General features: G+C 50.6%; 1 protein-coding gene across 3 annotated transcripts in view; it reads right to left on the reverse strand.

Moving 5' to 3' along the window:
- AGAP3 (ArfGAP with GTPase domain, ankyrin repeat and PH domain 3) overlaps positions 1-23,703 on the reverse strand; it is a 135,181-nt gene that overhangs the window by 15,386 nt on the left and 96,092 nt on the right. For 2 of the 3 annotated variants that reach the window (XM_030491467.1, XM_030491555.1), the window contains exons 12-13: positions 6,145-6,318; positions 1,456-1,617 (exon numbers count right to left, since the gene is read on the reverse strand). In XM_030491467.1, the coding sequence (XP_030347327.1) occupies positions 1,456-1,617; positions 6,145-6,318 (336 nt within the window). Of the gene's footprint in view, positions 1-1,455; positions 1,618-4,832; positions 4,911-6,144; positions 6,319-23,703 lie in introns of all 3 variants that reach the window. The other variant, XM_030491374.1, reaches the window with a different exon arrangement.

Consider the following 23,703-nt stretch of genomic DNA (forward strand, 5'->3'; position numbering starts at 1 on the left):
TTTGCGACCTTCTTTACAACTCTTTCCAGTATTTCCACACTCTCTTGAAGTATTATTTACAGAAAGGGGGACAGTACTTTCAGCACGTCCTTTCTTAGCCTTACATATAGGTGCGAAGTCATGCTACTCTTTGGTATCCCACTTTTCAGAAACATAAAGAGTAATTGTCTCTCTGTTTGTCAAAGCACTGGACTGAGAACTGCAAACTGAGAGCTGACGTGGGGAAGAGCAGTAATGTGTCTGAAGAGTCAACATATACCCATAACGAAGAATGCATCCATTTTTTAACAAATTGTAAATACATATACTACTTCATGTTTTCTGTGAGACTCAAATGATGCTCAAGATACTTGAATAAACCACTGCAAAGGGGAAGTCTTTCCCAAACTCAGTGGTTTTCAGATGAAGATAACAACAGGAAAGTCTGAACAACAGAACTGCTGAACTCCTGCACAGATCATCACCGCAATGTTTCTAAGAGAGAGAATATATAAGGAGTTGTTCTGCCATGGCCAACCTGGGCTGCTGGTCTACAGGCTGGCCTGGGATTTGGAGCAGGATGCCAGGACAGCCGCAACACATAAGATAACAGCTTTGTTATGTACAGGCTAACAAATGTATAGGCTAAAATTTTCTGGTTTGTTTTACAGTAGCATTAGTTTTGAACACTTGTACCTAACCCCTCTACCCTGCCTTTAGTCATCTGAATTAAATCTTTATTTTGGTTTACTACAAAAGCTCATTGAAAACTGTGGGACAGGATGACCTAGGATGAAGTCAAATCTTAAAAGGCTGAGGACCACTTTTTCCACAGAGGCTAACCATAGGTGCAGGCTTTGGAGAACATGGTTGCCAGGCTAATCTCTACCTGGACAAATCTGCATAACTTTTCACAGCAAAATGTACTTCCCTATGTCTTTCAGGCTCCCTGCCAAGCTTTGGGTCCCTCTTGAGAAACCCCTGAGACACCAAAATCTCTCAACAGAAAAACCATCAGTACTTCTAGCATAGGCAAAACAATGTAGGCAAAACAACTGGTTTCCTGAAGCAGATAAACTTTTCCAAAAGACCCTTGGCTTGAGACAGATAGCCAGCATAATCCTTTTAAATGATAAAAGTTTGGAAAATTTACAAGCCAACAGAAAGGCTTGTGGCAGAAAGTGTCTGCACACCTTAGGCATAGTTAAACATACCTTAACTATACGGTGTGCTCTCACGTCTGCTAATATAGTTAGTAATTATTATTACCACTAATAGTATGTGCAGTCAAGGGCATGATGGCAGTCCTGCTTCTGCTGCAAGTGAGAAACCAAGGGCAGATCAAGACGGGCTGGTTGCTCATTTCTGCTTAAGCACAAGCTGGCTTGGATGAGGAGAGCTCCAAGCCCCCGGTCCCTGATGAGCCCTGGCAGGACTCCTGGGTGCCCAGCGCCCCAGGCAGAAGACCTTTCCTACCTTCTGCTGCCGTGCTGGGGCCATCAGGCCGAGTTGTCCCTGTACTCTTTTTCCTGCGATGCTTCTTCCTGTTGGCATGCGGTGATGGAGGTGGCTCCAGCTTCGGGCTGGCAGCACTGGAAATGTTTGGGCTGGAGCTGAGAGAATCGGCAGTACCGTTAGCTGGGAACAAAGATAGAGAAAGTAATGTACAGCAGGACAGTGACAGTCTGGTCTTTCTAGAGACAACCAAGTGTCCTGGAGACAGCACCGGTGCTCTGCCTGCCTCAAAATGCACAGCCCCATAAAACAGAACAGTACCCATGCTCAGCCCCATCGCATAGGGCAGCTCCAACACCCACTCCAGCTCAGGGCTGGCAGGCACCTTGGACAGGGTCAGGCTGGGCACGCTCTGGGATTGTGATCATCCCAGATTCACCTGGGATGATCACACAAAGACAGCGCTGGCATCTAAGTAGCCGGGACAAGCACAGTGGCATCACTGGGGGCAGCCTGACATGCCAACCCATCAGCACACATCCCTGTGCGTACTGCTCAAGTCGCAGTGTCCTCGCAGGGTGATGCATGCATTTTGGGAAAGGACAGTCCCAGGAGGTGCTCTTGGTCCCCCCCAGGCACAGATCCAGGTCCCGGGATCTGCAGTGCCACTGCAGAAGCATCACTCCCCCCCGGCATTGCTCTGCCAGACGAGGTGACTGGGGTTGCCACACTTAGGAACCTAAGCATGATGGTCTCAATAGGCTTCCGATACGGAGCTGAAGAAGCTGCATCCCCAGCAGCAACGCACCAAATTTATCCTCAATCATACTGTTCCTTACAATTAATAGCAGAATTAGAAACAATCAGGGAGCTGCCTAATTACTGTCAATTAGAGTGCGCTAATCAAGCTCCGATCACACACACACACGCTGCCGCTGCACTCACCATTAAATGTCAAATTTCATTAGAGACCAGCAACAAAATCAAAAGCCTGACATTCAATTTCAGCAGCACACACAGCGCAGGCTTCCAATCAGCATAAAAATGCAGACTCCGGGGAAGGCAACGAGGCGCAGGAGCCCTCGCTGCACTGTTAACCCTCTCCTAAATACACTCCTGCCTCTCCAGTGTCCACCCACCCACAGGGCATGTATGGCAGCGCCGCTCCCAACCCGCTTCTGTCCTGGGCAGCTCGCTGTCCTCTCTGCAACAGCCCAGCATCTCCCATCAAGTCCTACCCTCCAATTTCCATGTTTCATGGCACCTGAAATTAAGAAAGCAATCACAGCATCTAACAAGGGCAGCACCCTTCAGCAGTGGGGACTGCCTGTGAGTTGGCAAGTCCTCCTGCTCCAGCCTAGCCTCTGCTATCCTGTTCAGCCCAGTTCAGTCAGCCTGGCTCTCTGGGGCTTGGTCTGTCTCTGTGTGGCAAGACAAACATCCATCAGTGGGATGGAGAGGGCTACAGGCAGCGACCAGGAGCTGCCCCATGCAGAGGTCTGGCATGCAGCCCGTGCCCCCCTCACAAGGCTAGGAGAGAATGCCGCACCAGAGCTCTTCCATCTCTGGTTTCTACTACATTTGACACACACTAGTAGGGTGTTTCTACTGCTATTTATCCACAGGGAAATAGCTCACCCTTGACAATTAAGAGAGATAAATCTAATAAAATCAGACTCCAGTTTTATAAATATAAATTACTGATACTGTTCAACGGGACTACGCTTAGAGCAGGTGTGAGGCACCTTCATCTCCCAGCCTGGATGTCCCAGGGGACCTGAACTTTCTCTTCTGAGGCTCCACGTGGTGCATCCATCCAGCATACCTCTGCTGCCCACCTGCTCACTAGGATGCCTCCCGGGCCAAACCACACACTGCTGGCATCCTGCCCCCCTCCAGGCTCAACTGAGGGTTCGTGTGTTTCTGCAGCTCCCACCAACGCACCATCAGGCTGCAGTGAGCCTGATGCCTCCTGCTCCACAGACCAGAGATTACTCACATCTCTGCTCTTCTTACTGCCCAGCAGCTAAAGCCACAGAGCTGGGGTCCTCCATGGCCGCCAGCAGGATGGGGATGGAACTGCGGTGGGGCAGGGGCAGAATGTGAATCACGCTCTCTGTACAAGATCAGGTATTGCTTGCTCTCCCTCTTTCCCCAGCAGGACAGAAGTGAGCTCCTCTGACACACACAAGGACTTCCACATCCTCATCTCACCACAGGAAGCCTTCTGCAGGCACTGCCTGGTTCTTCTGGTTAGCTGCAGCAGTCCTCCCATAAAGGACAAACACAAAATGTGCTGGAGCATGTCTACATAACCTATACAGCCCACCTCACCCCTCTTCCATGTGCTCTCCAGGGCACAACCAGAGGAGGCAGCTGTCTCTAGGGGCTGTGAGGACACCCTCTACAAGTCTGCTCTGAGCAGAGAAATATTCCTCACCCTGCCCCACCATTTAGAGCTGGAAACATAACAGAGCACTCTGACCTGGGCTGCACAGTGGGGTTCAGGCGGGGGTGTGAGGCACGCCTTCTCAGGCTCAGCTCAGCCCCGCAGCAGAGGGGTGAGACGTGCTGTTCAGCCTGGCATTCCTTGCCGCATGGGAAGCACTGCCTGCCCCCCAAAAACCCTCGCCTTCGTAACGCTGTGACCCCACTTTTTCTGCTGGCTACGCAGGGATGCAGCTCAGAGATCCAGCCTGGCATGTGTGCTGCCCAGGGCTGCTCCAGCTGATGGCAAAAGGAGCTCAGGGAGCTGTGTGATACCTCCCGGGGGCCACTGTTTTGCTCCAGGCATTCCGCCTGCCCCAGCCCTTCCTTGACAGCCCAAGTGGTTCTGTGGACAGGAGACAGATGCTGGGAGGTATGAAATTGCTGCTCTCCTGGCCAGCACATGGCGATGGCGCAGCGAGCTGTGAGCTGGGCGACAGACTGTGAGGCTGCTCCTTGGACCACTGGGCTGGTCGCCCCTCGTATGCTATGGGCCCTTTAGCACAGCTGGCCCTGTTACGTGTCTGCAGACCACGAACACAGGGCAGAGCATGGCAGGATCGTAGGACTCAGCATCCTACACAGTGCAGTGGGACCTGAGAGTGGACAAGCAGCCATCAGCGATCAAGACACGCAATTAGCACTGAGCTGACATCTCACCCCTCCACGTCGTGGAAAGAAGCAGCAGTATCTCAGCACCCATTTTGTTTCAGCCTCCAGGTTACTTTGCAGGAAAGAGGTACGTTGCTTTGGGTGGCCGCAAGTGCAGCAGGCTCCTCCCGAGGACAAGGAGGAGATGCTGGCTTGCTCTCCTGTGACGCTCAGGCCAAAACCAGGGCAAGCAAAATGCACAGCGTGCCCACACCAGGCTCCTGGGCTCCGCAGCAGGGCTGCTGGGAGGTGGACCATACCTGCCACTGATGGTTCCTGGGGCGGGAGGCCATCCAGGCAGAGAGCTGCTGTCCAGAGGGCTGTACCACAAAATTCACCTGTGCAAAGGCAACGTGTGACTGCAGCACTGCCTGTCTGCTCGCTGGCATGAGTGTGTGCAGACCCCGTTGCTGTGTGCACAGGGGTGCGCCGCATGCACAGCTCCCATGGGCAGGGCATAGTGCTGCCTGCAGTGGGGCTGTGTGAGGGATCAGACCTGAGCATCCCAGCAGATGCGCCCATGTCCAAAGCGGTCCCCACCTCGCAGCCCGCTTCCTCCAGTGCTGGAGGAGCAGAGGCTGCCCCGCTGCACCCCGTGTCCGAGGCGAGGAGGGGGGCTGCCGGCACATTAATGCTCAGAGCTGCACCCTTCCGCTCCCATCGCCTGCGCTGCCCCATCAGCAGTAACAGTCTGATTAATTCGCTTCCAGCAGGGAGCTGATGGGGCCAATGATGGAGCCGCTGCATCAGGCGCGCTGAAATTGATAGTTTTTCACAGTTACAAATGAGGAGCCTCCTCAGCTGCAAATGGCGCCCGCACAGTCGGACTCCGGTAATGATCATAAAGAGGCTCTCTTTAAACTGCGAAAGCCCCTGGGACCGAGCGGGGGGGCGGCTGCCGCGCTAATGAGAACTACAAGGGGCGAGCAGGCATGGAAATGGCTCCTCCACTCTTGATGTGCATTTAACTGCTTTTTTAGTGCGGCGGCAGAGCCAGGAACGAAGGAGTGATGAATGCAGCACAAAAGCATTTATTTTCCAATTCGGCAAAGTGGCTACGTTGGGAAATGTATGAATTATTTTAATTCACTCAACTGTCCTGAAACATCACAGAGAGCGAGTGAGCGTGGGGGGAGGGGGCGGGCCGCGCTCAGTGTGTGCTCCAGAGCCAGGAATTACTCCTATTCGTTCAACTGCCCCAAAATCTGGGAGCTGGGGGTGCTGACGAGGAGCAGCGATGGGGGAAAGCACTGGTTACCCCTCGCACGGCGAGCTGAGAGTGGGGCAGGAGGAGAAGAGAGGCCAGAGCAGTCCTGCTGCAGAGCAGCATCCCTTGGCTGGAGGGAGACTGTGTTACCGTGCCCGCGGGAGAGCTTCTCCCCCCAGTATGGACACTGCCAGCTGACCCTCACGAAGGTGGACGCTCCAGCAAGGTCCCAAAGGCTGTGTCTGACACCCGTGAGCAAACTCTGGGTTCGCAGCCACAGGGCAGAGCTCAGGACTGCCCCATCACTAAAATAAACCTCCCCAGGTTCTGCTGCTGAGGGGAGCGCGGTCAAAAGTGCTACTTACAGGGGTTGGGGCAGCTGCCGGGGATGGCCACAGCCTCGTTCCACTGGTCCGCACTGGAGACAGAGTAGGAGCGCTGGTGCATGCCGTCCGGCTTCGAGCTGAAGCCCACCAGGTTGATGCCACTGATGGAGCGCTCTGAGTGCAGGGAGGTGCTGCTGGTTGAGTGGGGAGCACCTGCAAGAGAGGCATGCATTGAGCATGGACTACCTGCTCCTCTGAAGCATGGGGGAAGAAGGAAAAGCTGTCTTGCACATGATGCAACATGGCCCTGCATGAGGACAGGCTGTTTGGCTCTCCTCTCACAAGGGATGCCAGTGCATCACCCCCCTCAAAGGTGCTGAGAAAAATGCACTGCCCAGCACACAGCACTCCTCAGAGGGACACCCAGCTCAATGGATTTCAGCACAGCACCCCAGGATGCACAGCTAGGCACCGTGGCACACAGCTTCCACCTCCAGCCAGATTTTGCAGCTGGAGTTTGTGCTCTGCTCACCATTTTCACTATAGCCCCAGGCTATAGTGAAACAAACACAAAACCACCCCATCTCACCTCATCCTCGCTCCTTAACTTCACTCCTGTGTGTCCCTAGCAAGAAACACAACCACACTGGAGGCACTAGGAGTAAATGGGAAATCACATGGAGGATGTCAAAGGGACAAGCAGGGGAACAGAGGTCTGTAAGGTGGGGATTGTGAGTGGAAATGCCTCTTCCCAGTAGCTGGAAACTCCTGGAGCTGAGCCCAGCAGCTTGAACCCCCAAGAAAAAAGAGTGTTCTGGGGACTAGAGACCGTCACAGAAGACAAGATCTCTCAGTGATTCAAAATGGGTCAAGTGTTTCTAGATTACAAGAATATCCAAAATTTCCAGAATAGTAAATAGAGCAATTCTGACAGGGAGCAAAAATCTTGCCGTTCAAGGCTGCAGGCAATCTGTTAAGGAGGATGACGCTGTCCTAGAGGGATTACCCTGCACCTGCCCACCACGAGCACTTTCCTACACCTTCCCTTAGGGCATTCAGCTCCAGCCACAGTAGAACAAATGCTCTGGGAGCTTGCGGGCAAGAAAAGGGTTCTCATTCCCTACCCTGAAACTCCCTCCCTCCATGCCTGCAGGTGCAGATGCTGAGCTGTGACTCTCACAGCAGCCCTTGTGGCCATGGAAGACGGAAGGACCCATTGAACAGCTCCAGCCACAGTGTGCCAGGCTGATGAGACCCACAGCTGGACCCATCTGCTTGCTCCAGTCCTGCTAGAGCCTACCACCCCACAGCCACGCAAGGAGCCAGGCTAAGAGAAACTGAGCAATTTGTTTCACAGGACTGGCATGTAAGTGGGATCTTTTCACAGAAGCAGGCTGGAGAGCAGATGGACACCTGCAGGAGCAGGTCCCCAGGTGGATCTGCTACAGCCAGGACAGCTCAGCTGACTGCATCTTCAGTGCATAAGACCAGCCTCATTTTGCTCTTGCAGAATCCCAGCATGGCTGAGGCTGGAAGGGAGGTCTGGAGGTCACCCTGTCCAACCCCTGCTCAAGCAGAGCCACACAGAGCCAGTTGCCACAACTGTGTCTGGACAGTGTTTTTGTTTCTCCAATGAAGATTGCACAACCTTGCTGGGCAACCTGTTCTAGTACTCAGCTACCCTTCACTAAGAGTAGAGCCCTATAAAACCCCATGTGGAGGCCCAGAATTTGTATATAAAGGTAAGTTTCTGTCCCTGCTGTTTCCATGAAAACCTAAGAAATGTGATTCGAATGTCACTGGTGCCTGAGTGCTGCCTGAAGCTGCAGAGTGCCTGAAATGACTGCTCAAGAAGCCCAGATCCCCCCCTACAAAAGGTGGATCCACAGTGTGTGCTGAACAGAGAGGTGATGTGGGTCATCATCCCTACACCATGCATGCCTGCCGTCCATGAGCACTTTCCATTCATTGCCAGCACAGCAGGTGCCTCCCACCCTCCTCTTCATGTGCCCACCCTGGACCAAAAACCCTTCCATAGGATCACAGAATCCCTTCTCTGCTGCACTGTGCTGAGACTCTCTGTCAGCCTTGCCTGCAGATCCTGCCTGCCCTGGCAGTGCCAACACAAAGCTTGCAGGGCTGCTGATGCCCTGCATCTCCAAGCTGCTGGGGCCCCTGCCCGTGGTGTAGGAGCAGGAGAGGCGCTGGTTTGCCTGCCTCCAGCCCGGCTGCTGCACGCTCCCCCTCCCTCTCCTTGTTCAGCGCCACAGAAACACGTGTAAAACCATGACACTGACTTTGCCTCTAATTAGCCCTTAATTTACAAGACACACTCGGAAGGGTAATTAGCTGGCGCTCCGCTCCTGACTGCTGCATCCATCTCCTCTCGCCTCCTCATGGGAGGGAGCCTGCTGCCACTGGAGCAGGGACAACGCAGCTCTCCTGGGACTGGGAAGAAATGGGTCCTGGGGACCATGCTGCTGGGCTGGGACAAGACAGGATGGGATGGGATGGGCCGTGAACCAGGGTGCACATGCAGCACGTGTCTACTACCACAGACATGGAAGAGAGGGAGGCAAATAGCAGGAGAGCAGAGTGCCTGGGAGAAGCAAAAGGGAAAGTCCTGATGAGCCCCAAGGAGCCCAGATTTGCCCTTGCACCTCCGTGCCAGCCATGCTGGGCACATGCCCTTCCATCACTCCTCCAAGGAGCAGTGTGAGCTGCCACAAAGTGCCCCAGCCCTCACCAGAGACAGGGACATGCGACCTGCTAAGGCACTCTCCAAACCTGCCCCCAGAGAAAACCTCCTTGGTTTTGTGGCATGTGCAGTAGGCGAGGCTGGGCAGCAGGAACTGCTGCTAGCAGGAAAGGAAGGCTGCTGTGGTCAGGCTCACAAAGCAGCAACCCCAGCACCTCGAGAGCCTGCCCTGCAGTCCTGCTCAGCTTTGGCAGTGGCTGCTGCAGGAGCATACCATGGTGCCAGGGCAGGTGGCCATAGCTGTGCTGTGACCTGCGCCAGGCCTGCAGGACACCCAGTGTGTGCAGAAGAAGAAGTGCTTTGAGAAAGCCACTGACATGTGCTCAGAGCCCACACCGACCACCTAACCCTGCACCAGCACCCAGCACGAGTGTCCCAAACCTGATGCCTGCCTTGCCAGCAGTGCATGCCATGAAGAAGTGGTGCCAGTTTGAATAGCTCATTTTGAAATGAAACAGAGCTGCTAAGACTTCCAGGAACGGCTTCTATCAGCCTCTGCAGTCTCCAGGAGCTCCTTGCACTTCACACCAGCTGCCTGGAATCACTCAGCTGCACAGAAATGTCCTCACAGCCCAGCCACTCCCTTGTCCCAGAGATATGCGAGGTGGTCCCAACAAGGCTGGGGCTCTCACGAACTGTGCTCCTTTGCTGGATACATTCCCTTTATATTAGGCAAGCAAAGTGAAAGGTGAATAAAAGGTTACATGTAAAATACTGCTTCTCTGAGCCAAAGCCTACAGGAACTGAACTCTCCCTGACCCTGCCTACAGGCTCTCAAGCAAAGCTTTCCCAATCACTATTTCCTCAAAATCCCCAAAAAAGAGATTCATGTAGACATGTTAGTTTGTCCCCACCAGCAGGCAAAGCTTCGTGATGCCTTTTGAAGTAAAGCCTAATTGATGACATAGTAGTAAATGGAAAATGACCTAAAAACAGAACGTCATTTTGAAAAGCGAGCTAACAAAACTACTATAAAATTTATTTAGTACAAAATGCAAAGACAGGTACTCTGGAACTAATGGGCCTGATTCAGAAAATCCTAGGAAGGTACATACTGCTTTCCATGGGATTTGGATTGCACCCCAATGACAGTAACATCTGCACTAGACTGGGACTTCTAACCGGGATCACCAGAGAAGGAGGAATTCTACAACTATTGCCTTTTCAGCATCACTGAACCACACCACCAATGAGGCTGGAAAGTCAAATGGGATCCCACATGTACGAGATGAGGTATGTCTTTTGTAACACTTCCAGCACAAATCTGGTGTGATACCGCACCTAGATCCTCATGTACAACCTACCACCTTGAAAAAAACTAATTTAAGGTGGAATGGGTACAGAAAACAAAGGTGACATTCCATTCCTGCTCATCCTGTTAGCCCACCTGCACATGTCCTACCACTGGCAGTCCTGAACCCCTGCAGACTGCCAGCAGTAGCAACAGGATGCATATGGACATGCTAAGTTAGCTGCATATTATTTTCACATGAGCAATATAGAAATATCTACATTCTTGACAAGTTCACTGAGGAAAGGACTGCTCCCTTCTCTTCCTTGAACATAAATAACCTGACTAGCACTGAAGAAACCAAGCTGTGGTACATCAGCTCTACCTCCTACCACCAGCATCCGACACCTACTCTGAGCAAGCTCCTGGTGAAGCTGTATGTGTCCTTGACACACATGTCATGGGTGCCGAGTGTCTGCACTCGGACATGGAAGATAGATGTCCTTCTTCCAGGACATGGAAGAGAGACTGCTTCAGTGGCACAGATGGATACTCTCTGTGCACCGACAGCCAAAGGACAGATACCAGTGATTATGGCCCTGGGCTAATCTCTGCTGTATTTGATGCTGTCAGCCCAGGAATACTGCAGTTTCAACATGAGAAAGAGGACTGGGTCCCAAAGGCTCATCCTCCTTTGGCCAATGCACACAGCAGACTGCAACACAAAAAAAATCCCCCTTGCTTCATGGCCAAGGTCAGTTTTTTTCTCTAAAGTGCCAAGCCTTGCTCTGGCACTGAATAGGGCTGCTGCCACCTCGCTAGAGACTGCTAGACATATCGCATGAGATGGTGATGGAGGTAACCCCAGGATGGGGTGACAACACCCTGGCATGAAGCAAACCCTATTTTCTCTTGTCCTGCAGCCAGCCAATAGCACACTGCAGATTAATGCTATTCACTATCTGCCAAACCACGTCCCAAAGAGCCATCAGTTACCACTACCCATTAACCAAAACTTTAAGGTATGTTGCCAACCGATCATCATTTATTCCCAAGTCAGAGTTACTGCAAGTCACCTCAGTGCACTGACTCTCATGTACTCTGGTGGTGTTGGCAGCCAGAGCATGTCTCAAAGCTTCCCTGGAATCCGCACGCGTGGGGCAGCCGTGGCTGCTCTGGATCCCAGCACACTGCTCCTGGGCTGTGCGGCGCAGGCTGGACGGGTACCCACCTCCAGCTGGTGGGAAACTCCTCTGTGCTGAGGAACCAACTGGTTCTTGAGGGGAGGTGAGAGCCAATGAGCCTGGTTAAGCTGACTGCCTGTGAAATCCCTGCTGGTAAAGACATAATTCACCCCTCTCCATCAATGGGCGGTCAGCTGCCATGTACACAGGAATGCAGCTGCCCTGGGAGCACCCTGCCGCTGCCTTTCCCAGAGCTGCCCCCACTCCCAGAGCAGGACCAGAGCCAGAAGAGTCTCTGTCAGGTTGGTTTTCTAAATGAAGCATTCTGCTTTGCTGGACATAGTTGGTTCCTTCCTCTTGAACAATTCCCACCAGTACAGAGGCCAAAAAATGTAGGCTAGCTCTTACCAACCAGAAGCACCAGGATGGAGACATGTCATTTGAAAGACATCAACTTTCAAGTTCTCCTTGGGATATGGTAACAATGCCGACCACCTACAAAGCCCCACAAGCATGGCAGGGCATGTTCTGGGATGACAGATGTTCTTCCCAGCTCTGCCAACAGCGAATGTCTGTGTGAAATCATGGATCCAAACCACAGGCGACTGAGGTTTCCCAGCCCTGTTTCTTAGCAAGGCCATCAGGATCTGCCAGCTTGCACACAGTGGGAGCCATCGCCTTTCACTGGGCCTCACAGATGCTCTGACACAGGGGAATCTTCCTCCTTTCTTAGCACTGCATTTGGAGAGCACATTTTTGGACATATGTGCATGGTAAGTGACTATATAATACCCTGGCTCCTACCAAAGCTAACCTGTGGTGGGTACAAACCACCAAGAGAAACAGCTCCGTGTAGTCCAGACATCTCCAGGAGGACCGAAAATGAAGCTGCCTGCAGCAGGATGGGAAGGGCTGACCATGACATGGTAATCATTTTGTACTCCCATCTCCCAGCCAAAACTCAGGGGCACAGGAGATAAGCCAAGGCATCTCAAGCTGACACACCAGACTCACCTCTGGTTCAGATGGTGGCTGGCTCCACAGACTGAGTTAGCAGGACCCCAGCAAACCAGAGAAGCCTGCAAACAGGTGATGTCTGACCCTCTAAATCCTCAGGCACCGAGAGCATGCTGACAGCCCGGGGACCACAGGCAGCCAGAGATGCTCAGTCCTCCTGAGCCTGAGCTCTGCCTGAACCACGCACCCATGCAGAGCCCACAGAGCGTGCTGGAGCACACCATGCCCACTCACCCTGCAGCTCCACTGCAAAGGAAGGGTGGCCAGAGTTCTATGGGGAAGAGGCAAATCCACCAGGAGAGCAGGCGACAGCACATCTGGACAGGGAGTCAAAGCAGCCAGAAGGGCCCCCGATTGTCTGATCTTTTCTGCACAGCCTAAAATTATACCATAGGTCTTCCACTAATTTACTCCTGTTTGAACCACAACGTACCTTTCAGAAAATCTTCTAATCTTGATTAGAATATTGTCAGTGACAGAGAAATCACAGCAACTCTTGATAAGTAGTTCCAGTGGTTAATTACTCTCACCGTTGAAATTTGCACCTTATTTCTAGTCTGAATTGTCTTGCTTCTGCTCCCCGTCATTGCATCTTGGTATATTTTTATCTGATAAAGAGCTCTCTATTACCAAATTTTTGTTCCTATATAGGTACTTGCAGATGGTGTTGAAATAATCTCTTATGCTTCCCTCTGATAAACTAAACAAATTGAGCTCCTTGAATATTTCACTACAAGATGCATTTTTCAAGCATTTTGTCGTTTTTACAGCTATTCTCTGAGTCCTTTCCAATTTATCAGTTTCATTCTCATACTGTGGACACGTAACACCCATGAGCTTCAGCCCTCTAGAAGTCCTCTCCACCCCAAAACTGACAGTCACCATCAAGACGTCAGAAAGACCTTGACCACATCTTCTAGAATTCCTGAATTAAATAATTCAGACTTGCTGATTCAAACACGTCTAAATCTCCTACCTGCTGTTTAATATGCTTCCTAATTACAGTTGGAATATGAAGAATTCATCATTCTGTGATAAGATGCATCATCTTGCCTCTTCCCAGACAACAAACAGAAGTGTTCACTGAACACTTATCTTTTTTTTCTTTATTAACCATTCTACTATTTCCATACTGTAATGAACAAATGCTGGTTTTAGGATTCATTAGTTCCTAATAAACTTGGAAAAAAATACCCTTTTAACTGCCTTCAACTCTGCTGGTTACCTTTTCTGTGTTCCCTTGTGCAACCATGTTAATGTAGGCTCCAGAAACTAGCCAAGAGGGGGGAAGGTGAGCTGGGAAATGAGCTTCAGATACTAAATCCATCACTTTCATTTCTATGTTATGTCGAGTCTCCATGGAACACGTAAAAGTTGAAGATTAGGAACTTGGTAAGATACATGAACAGTGACTATTCTCATGATCCACAGGCTAAAAATGCTGTCAAACAATGACCAAGATGCTGTGGACACGGCAGCCACTTCAGCAGAAGCTCACCAAGTACATGGCACAAGACTAGTGTACAGTTAAGACACATTGAGTGGCAGTGAATGGGACTCTGCTGCATTTCCACACTGCGCCGCTGAGACCAGAACAGAAAAAAGCACCAGGGAGGACACAGGAGCTGCTTTGAGCTCAACACCTGGATCTGTGTTGGAGGAGAAACAGAGATGCAGGATTTGTCTTTTTTTCAAATGAAACAGCTCTGAGAGAAAAGAAAATAGAGGTTTCCCTCTAGGAGAAAGGCAGCAGAGATGACTGACTCAGAAGTCCACAAACTAAGAAGCTCTCAGATGTGGCATCTTCCCATCAGCTGAGGCACTGATGTCCCTATGGAGAATGGTGGTGGGCGGCTCTACTCAGCAGCTGTGGTGTGCTGGTGTTCTTATCTCATTGGTGACTTCGTTTCCAAGTTCTTAACAGCATAACTTGCTAAATGTATTTAGCTTCTTCCCTAAATGTGACTGGTACTAATCATGGTCTGGGGAAGTTGGGCAGGCACAAGGTGCAAGACTGCTCCACAAGCAATGAACCCAGATAAAGCAGTGAAACAAACCCTTTGTGCGGCTGTAACCAGAGCAAGTCTGGGAACGTCAGGAGCTGGAATGCTTCCCACAAAGCCAAAAGGGTCACTTTGAGGGCTGCTCATAATTAATCACTCACGGCGGATGTTAGTCTGTGGAGCTCTGGCAAAGGGCTAAATGGCAGAGAGAGCCTCTACCCGTGGTTCCAGCTGGCCATGCAGGACCACACTGGTGTTATCAACTATCTACCTACTGCAGCTTCCAACTGCTGCTCGATACTTATCGATTACTTTATTTGTTCCTGCTATTTTTATTGCTTTCTATATACACACAGATACACAGATGTACAAAATACATCAGCACAATACAGCTGGCTCCCCTCCACTTTCTTTTGTTCCTGTGCATTCTTCACTATCTGGATAGAGAAAGAGTGAATAGCTTATGTCTCCTCTTAACCCAGATTAATACATTTTTAAGAAGTGCAACCTTCCTTTTGATTTTAACTTTCTGGTATTCAGTAAGATGCTCTTTAAAAACCCCTAATTAGGCTTCACTTTTTTTTTTTTTTTTTTAAGTTCTTTCTCCCAAATGATCTGGTGCATAATTGCTTTCAGCTTTGTTAAATTGGCTTGGATATATATTTTTGCGTGCGTGTGTCTGTGCATGTGTGTGTTTAATACTCTTTATTTCTGATTTGAATTTTATTCTGCCTGAACACCAGTACAATGAAGTCAAGGTTACTTTTGCCTAAGCCATTACTAAAGTTTAGTTTTGTGATTCATTCTCCTCATCTGCTTTAGATAAGGGTAACTACGGCACTCTCCATGGGGTTGCATTGCTGCTTTGAACCAGCAGGATTCAGAAAGTCTGAGGAAGCTTTAGTGTCACTTGGCTAAGTCCTTCAGTGACTATCACCACAACAGTGTAATTTACCCTCCCACATGTTACAATGAAATACTTCTGAAACTGTTTCTGAGACATGCAAACCAAAGTGCTGGGAATGAGCAGTGGGGAGTGGATGAAGGAAAAAGAGTCCTTGTTTTGTATCTTACTCCTGCCAATATGACCAGAGGTGTCACTTAAGAGTCTCTGCAGAAACCTGAAATCATAAGCTGCAGAAAATGTACAAGTAATACTGCTTAAAATACAAACCAGAGAAGATACTGTGCAGCTGAAAAGTCCAAAAGAGATCACCAAGATGGCGGTGGGAGACAGGCTGCCCAAGGAAGCTGTGAATGCTCCATCCCTTGGCAGTGTTCAAGGCCAGGTTGGACAGCGCCTTGGGCAGCACAGTCTAGTGTGAGGGGGGTTGAAACTAGATGATCTTAAGGTCCTTTCCAACCCTAACCACTCCATGATTCTACGACAGGTTGCATCGATACATATCGCCATTTGCATTTACAGTCAGAAACAGGAAGCTGAGTTTGATATAAAACTGCAGGAAGGAAAGAAGCAGACCCAGAACTTTCTGGATTTGCTGCACAAGTGTGGACAAGTATTGCAGTGACTGATGAAAACCCAGCATTTCCACACAGCTCACAAATCATGGTGAGTTGCTCATGGTAGCAACTGAAAAGGCCATCCAGCTTACGCTAGAATTGTGTTATACTGTCATACCTAACTTCTGTTTCTAAAGCTATTCAGCCATAGCATGTTTTATACACCCCTGCTTGCTTTGCCCACAGAGACTGCCTGGCACACAGCAACACAACCACCCAGTGTGCACAATACCAAGACAGACCGTGGATGAGCCTGAAGTTCTCCACAGGGCCCTAGGAGGGGACAGAGCAAGCCTGAAACAGGATGACTCTATCCCTTGCCTGTTAGCAATGGGCTTTTACACCTTCCTCTGGGGCATCTCACTGTCCAGTAACAGAATGAAGGCCCCAGCCACCAACCCCATGCACCTCTAGTGCAGAGCAGCAGAGGAGAGTGCAGGAAGGGGGACTCAAACCAGGAGTGTCAGCCTGCACTTAAGAAGGGATGAGCTAGCAGGAAGACTGGGTGACAGCAGAATGGCCACGAGTTTGTTGCCTGTAACAAGTTGCTCCCCTGCCCTTCTCTCTCTTGCAGCACAAGTGTGGTCTGTATGGAAGAGAAACCATGGTTTTTTGGAAAAGGTCCTCAGTCCACCCCAGGAGCATACCAGCTACCCTGCTGCCCCAGTCTTCCTTGGCAATGTGGGGCAAGTTATTTACACTGAAATTTTCACAGGTGGCTACTAATTACTCCCTCTTCATTTTTCCAGGTGCCCTGTGCAAGACACCCAGAGCCAGATGTTCAGAAATACAGGATGCTTATAACTACAACTGCAGCCCATGGGTCTGGCTTGCTGCCCCTGTGTGATGAAGCTGTGTGCCCATCTGGCTTCTCTCAGCACTTCCATCATCCCTGCACTGGGCTCTGATCACCATAGCGTTCTCTCCGCCTTGTTCTTTTCTCCTCTCTGTTCCTCTCCTCCTCACTTTCTCTGAGGCCTTTTTTCCCTGTTCAGCCCTGCAATGCACAGCTCCTTTAGTGTTCTAGCAAGTAATAAGTATATCAAGTCCCAGTAATTATCTCTAATTAGGGTTAGTGATTATGCTGTTGGGTCGGAGAAAATCAATCTCTGGTTTCCCATCAGGGAGGGCAGAGAGAGTCGTGGTGGGGAGGGGAGGAAGCATTGGCAGCTCCCTCCCGTGCTCTGACTCCTCCCTGCCTGCACTGCCAACAGCGCTGCTGGTCCTGAGGACCAGGACCTCCGTGTGGGGAGATGGGTCCGAGCAATGGAGACTTCTCCCCATGCTTGTACAGAACTCTGGTCACTCGGCAGGAGCCAAAATCTCATTTTCATGGCTGGGCAATGGCTCCTAGGAATGGTGGGAGCAGGCAGCTCTTCTCCCAGACAAAATTCCTGGCTCAGTGACTCTGTAGAGGAGACATGCTCTGACAATGGGAGCATGAGGCCCTTCTGGAAACCAAGCAATAGATGAAGCTACTTAACACACTCAAGATAGCTGGGTCATCAACTCTCTGAGAACAGCAGCATCCTTGCAAACATCTGCAGAGTCACCAGTAAAGCTGGAAAATGATACAACAGTTTTTCTGTATGACTGAATAGGCTACCAGTACTTTCGCATAATAGCTCAAGCACAGAGAAAATGGTCTTTGGATGTAATGGGGACAGGCTCTGGAGGAAAGTGGACTGGCAGGCAAGGAGCTGCTATGGACTGTGTACAGACTGAACTGAATCCAAGTTGTTTCTTGCTGCTCTGCCTCACAGATACCCCACATCCCTCCCCTCTCGGCTGGTGCAAACACAATCCAATTTGCACAACTCAACAACAACTATGCATATTCACGCAGAGTCCAGGAGATCTCAGCTGGGCAGCTCAGTGTGCCTTTCCACTTTACAACCAACACATCAGCAGTTCCAGCTGATGGGCCACAGCATGCCCCAGTTCAGACCTGCAGCACTGCTATACACCTTTGCTGCTCCAGAGAAACCTCAAACACCTCAGTGTATCTGATTTCATCCCTAGTAAAAAGCATCTCCTTCCTCCCACAAGGGCAGACTCATTACGGAAAAATCATTCCACTGCCTACCTACAGGCTAGAGTGGCTCAGCTGGCCACCTAAAAGGAGACAAAACTGCGGCAAAACCTAAGGATGTTGCAATACTGTAAATATCACTGCCACCATGACATGGCAAGTCCCAGTAACACCCCATGACAGCACCTCTCTGATAGAGACAGGCTGAGAGAGGTGGGCATGGAGAAGGCTCCAGGGACACCTTAGAGCAGCTTCCAGTGCCTAAAGGGGCCACAAGAAAGCTGGAGAGGGGCTTTTGACAACAGCTGGTAGGGACAAGGCAAGGGGGATGGCTTTAAACTGACAGAGGGGGATTTAGATGAGATGTGAGGAAGAAGTTTTTCCCTGTGAGGGTGGTGAGGCCCTGGCACAGGTTGCCCAGAGAAGCTGTGGCTGCCCCATCCCTGGCAGTGTTCAAGGCCAGGTTGGACGGGGCTTGGAGCAACCTGGACTAGTGGAAGGCGTCCCTGCCCGTGGCAGGGGGCTGGAGCTGGATGAGCTTTAAGGTCCCTTCTGACTCAAACCAGTCTGTGGTTCTATGATTTCCTGCCCACATGAAGGACAGCGGGCTGGAGATGAATTGGCAGACTGGGCAGACATGCACCTGAGGATAACAGGGATGATGAGGAGTGAGGTGGCCTGTTATATTCCAGACCTCTGAAAGACCTCTTGCAGGATCAAGGTGCCCAAAAGAACAATGCAGTAGGCAGGAGGGAAAGCAGGGGCAGCCCAAGGCTAAGAAGCTGAGTATTTCCTTTGGGGACATGGGATCTAATCTATACACTGCTGCAAAAATCCCAGAACTACTGTTCAAGTCACTTATACCGACACTTGTCAAAACCAGCCACTAATAATGTGTTCCTCCTGTTCCAAGTGCCCAGGTGGAGACTCTGAGCACTGATAAACAGGAGCTCACTGCTCACAACTACACTTTAAAGGGCTAAAAAAAGGCTAAGTTCTTAGGAAAGAAAAAGCAATTCTTAGGCTCTAAACTGGGGGCACATAGTTAGCAGATGCTTTTGACAATTTTGGCTTTATCTTCTCTTTGCTTCAGTTTTTCTTCTATAGCAAGAAATAATAATAGCTGAGAGAACAAAGCTACAATGCTTGGACATATGAAATCCATCCTAACTCTAGCATATGCCTCGCAAATAAAAACCTCAAGCTGATTCAGTATTTCTCGGTGCTTCAGGCTTCTGTCCACCACAAGAACCGGGCACCAACGTTTGCTGGAACTGTCCTGCCTCATGTCATTCCTTCAAGTTCCCGATGCACTACTTCTCCCCCCCATGAAGTCCTGACAATTTCTAGCTTCTACTCAGTGCAAATCCTTGAATGCAATGGCTCTCCAACCTCACATTTGGATTCATCCTCCTACTTCAGGCAGCCAGATAAACATTCGTAAGATGTTACCATATGAATGTTATCATGAATTTATAATATTTATAATATACATATGAATTTGCAGTATTTTATACATGATTCATGATGCAAAATATTAATTACAGATAAATTTTACTAAATCTCTGATCTCTGCTTCATCTTCAGACTACAAACAACCCTTTAACATATTATTGGGAAGAAGAAAGGTCCCAAACCGACAAACACCACAGACCCTCACCCTCGTCCTTTCAGCTTCAGCATCCCCATGTCTGAGTTCCAGTCCCTTGGCTGAACAGTAATTAATGTGGAACTCTTCCAGTCAGAAGAGCAAAGGATGCAAGGAGCACTGAAATACAAAGCAGAAGCTGCCCTTTCCCATAAGGAAGGAGACTGTGCAGTAGCACGTCTGGATGGAGGGCAGTGTATCCACATCTGATACTGAAACAGCTGTGCAGGGGTATTGCACCAACCCTGGTCCTGGGCAGATGCACTGGCTGACGTGGCAGGTCTGCAAAGACTGCTCTGGCTTGCTTTCTGCTAACTAGTTCACAGGCACCAAAACAAAGAGAGCAGTGTTACAGGATTCCTGCCTCAGGGTAGGAAATACTGAAAACGAAGAGAGGTAGCCACAGATTTTGAGAGCAGGTCCTGTGCTCCATGCGGGGAACAGACCAGCCACAGGACTATGAGCAAATCATGGGGGCAGCAAGCTCGTTTTGAAGACCACACTCTGATCAGCCTGCAAAGTGTGTGAGCACATGTGCACACTGGGATGTCCTTGGTGTTCTTGGAAACCTGCCCTGACAGGGTGAGATGTGCTGCTTCTGCACCCATGGGCTATTTGTAGGGTGGGGAAGGCAACTTTGTTCCAGAAGCAAGAGCTGAGCTCTTCCTCCCCAGTACCCAAACACCCACCTTTCATAGGAGATTAATAACCCTGCTCTGACCTGAAAGAGTATGGTGTGCAGCTACAACCAAGAGAAAGGCACAAGATGATCCCACCAGCCTCCTCTCTGCCATGACCTGCGCCACCCTGCTCTCTGCTGCCTCTTCTTCCCTCAATGTCATTGTCCCCCATGGCGAGCAGCGGTATGCCAGGGAAACAGGTTTTCCCTTTTCTTTGTTAATTCTTCCCTCATTACATTTGAAATTCCACAATCAGTGTGCACTGTAATTGTCGAATTTGATGCTAATGATTAATGAATTAAACATGGATCCATCAATTAGTCCTCAGAGAATAATTCTGCATAAAGCAGCGGATAATGTAATTACAGTAACAAAGATAATGAGATGTTAACATCGACGGAGCCCGACGTGACATGATCACAGCAGGCTCAGCAACCCCGGCCTGGGGGAGCCAATCCCTCACTCTGCGGAGGCAGAGCATCGGGGGGCAGCGCACACGCACCGGGCCCAGCAGAGGGGGGGCCCCACTGCCACCACGCTCCCCCAGCACCAGCGGCCAGGCAGGCACCGGCAATGGCAAGGTGCTCCCCTCCTGCCTGCCTTGTGCAAACATACTCCTGGACTATCTGCTCTGGAAGCAAGGATGAGGCGTGCTGCTAAGCATCAGCATGAACCCAGCAAAAATCCTGCAGCTGCTTGGAAGCCCAGCCCCATCGCCAGCCCTGGCTGGGCTCCCAGGCATTTTGTTGGGTGACTGAGACCAGCACAGGCTCCCCATCACCCCATCTGGCACAACAGCCAAGGGGAGAGGCAAGCGATGCATGCACAGTGCATCAAGGGCTCCCCTGCAAGTGCCTGAGGAGCCTACCTGGCTGTCTCCAGCCAGTGGAGCTGTGAATTAACGTAAGCACGCAGAACCTGGGAACATGTTGCCCAGAGAAGCTGTGGCTGCCCCATCCCTGGCAGTGTTCAAGACCAGGTTGGACGGGGCTTGGAGCAACCTGCTCTAGTGGAAGGTGTCCCTGCCCACGGCAGGGGGTTGGAACTAGATGGGCTCTAAGATCCCTTCCAACCCAAACTACTCTAGGATTCTATGACGATTCTAACTCTGCCAGCAGACAGCTGGACCCTTATCACTTCAGCGAAGTGACAGCATCAGCCAAGACACTGCACCCCAATCAGTGCCTCCACCACCACAGACAAACTTAAGAAAACGCTCTCCCTTCGCTACAAAGCAATCCAGTAGCAGGAAGAGGAGGGCTCACACGCTGCCTGCCCTGACGCACGTCAGACCATGCAGACTGTTCCTCAGGGCAAAGGCAACCAAGCATCATCAGCCCCTTCCAGCTCTTCCCCATGTAAAAGACTCCCATGCTTACGCTCACGCCCCTGAACTGAGACCAACCCAGCTCATTCTATTTGGCCTCCTCTACACAAGGGACACTGGTGCAATCTTCACTCTCCTGCACCGCTTGGCAGCAAATACCATGGGAGAGGCATGGTCCTCAGCAAGCTGCAGAGCCCCACATGAGCCCCCGCAGAGACAGGCAGAGCTTCCTCCTTTAACCTCCTCCCGATACCACACTCCTCTGGCTCTCCCTTGCTTTGTTTGCCCTAACCTAACCTGGCTGTCTGTGTGATGCTGGCCAGAACATCTCACTTGGGACTGCTGCACTGGCTCAGTATTTCTCGCTGAGGTAGAGCATCTGCACGGCTTCTGCCTGCTAGATCAGACAGCCTTCTGCTGCCGGAAACTGTGCCTCCATGCAGCTGCTTGCAACCACGACAACCCCAGCAATCTGCTGATTTTTCCTTACACTTCAACTTCTCAACTGAGGGCAGGTTTTCCAGCGTTCAGCTGCTCAGCTTCCTCTTACACTGCTCAGCTGCAATGCAGTGTCAAGGAACAGGCTTGTGTGCTGTGTGCATGGCCATGCATGTAGGCCATGGGCATGTAGGTACATGCACAGGCACCACAGACCATGTTTTCAAGCGGTATGCTTAATGCCTTTTTCCCCTGTGTTGACTGCGTTGAAGTAGGTCCCTTCAAACCTCTGCTAGGCAAGAATTCAGGGCTACAGCTGTGCTGTGACCAGTCTCCCATGCTGACTGACACTGTGTTCACATTTTTCTTGTGCTACCATCTGCCCTCCCCCAGTAAAAAAAATCCTTTTCATCCAGTCTGCACTTTGAATAAGAGTTGCCCTCATTCTTTAAGCCAGAAACACACACTGAATGAGATGCAGATGGGGCAAAAAAGCAGAAAGGGTGAGCTTGATGAACTGCAGCAAAAACACATCTCGGGATTCCTGAAGAATAGTGCAAGAGAAGCGATATTCCAGTGGGAAGAGGATGTGCAAGGATCTGAAGTGGACACCTGAACCAGCCCTGCCACTTGTGCAGTGAATACACGCCACCAGAGTCCATGCTCACAGCATCCTTAGGCTCTGGCAGCAAGATATGCACATCATCAGCTGGTGAGGTGCTCGAGTCACCTCCTGAAGCTATGTGCCTAAAGCTCACCTGGGGCACTACTGGGCACCATCTGCTGCAGCTGCGGTTGACAGATGCTGCCCATGCTCAGCAAGCCTAGCAGCTGGCCCAGTCTTGCTCCAGTCCAGAAATCCAGAATAACACAAGTGTTTCCATCATCGGGCCACAACCAGCACTATCTCACCTAACCAGGGATTCACAAGACCGAGCAATAATTGCCAAGAACTTCTCAGCTTTCTCCAAAGGCCAGTACCCACTTGTGCTCTTCCTTTGAGACTTTGGGAGTCTCCACAGTTCCCACTGCTTGTGGAGAACTTCTATTCATAGTTTCAAAAAAGCCTTTTAGCAAGTATCACTGTCCTTTTAGGACACATCTGACTCAGTGACCCAGACACAGGGATGCTCTGATCAACCTAGGTGCTTTTGGTGGTCTCATTTCTACTTGGGGAAAATTAGACAGACAAGCACAGATGGATCCTTCAAAGTCTTTGGGAGTCTTTGACATGAACATGGTAAGTATATGTGGTTGTTCCTATGCAGCCTGAGCTGCACTACGAGCAATTGCTTCTCCTGGCACCCGAAGCTGCTGTAGTATTAGTTTTGGGGAATCCAAACACTAGGACACCTATTCTGTACTGATGCAGCCCTTCACCAGCTGCCCGGCAGTGCTGATGAGGAGGAAAAGTGAACAGGGGATGAGGTTGCTGGTGGGAGAGGCAGGCGGGAATTGCTGGGAGCAGGAAGAAGTGAGCAGAGGAGGAGAGCACAGGCAGAAGAGAGGAGGTCAGGAATAAAGGAGCCATATCTCTGCCATGACAGCACCCTCCCAATTGCCCATGGTCCCCTCTAGACCCCACAGCAATGGAGCAGGTGCCTAACAGCACCAATGCCAAAACTGTCCCTAAAAGCTCCAGCTGGCGCCAGAGAGGCTGAAGTGGCTTGGATGCTAAAACATCTGACTTCACTCTAAGTTCAGTGTTCTAATTGTTACAAAGAGTAAAAAACCATGTAACACAACCTTAGTGTCCATC

The sequence above is a fragment of the Strigops habroptila genome, chromosome 1 (genome assembly GCF_004027225.2).
Source record: "Strigops habroptila isolate Jane chromosome 1, bStrHab1.2.pri, whole genome shotgun sequence".
In the NCBI taxonomy this organism is placed as follows: Eukaryota; Metazoa; Chordata; class Aves; order Psittaciformes; family Psittacidae; genus Strigops; species Strigops habroptila.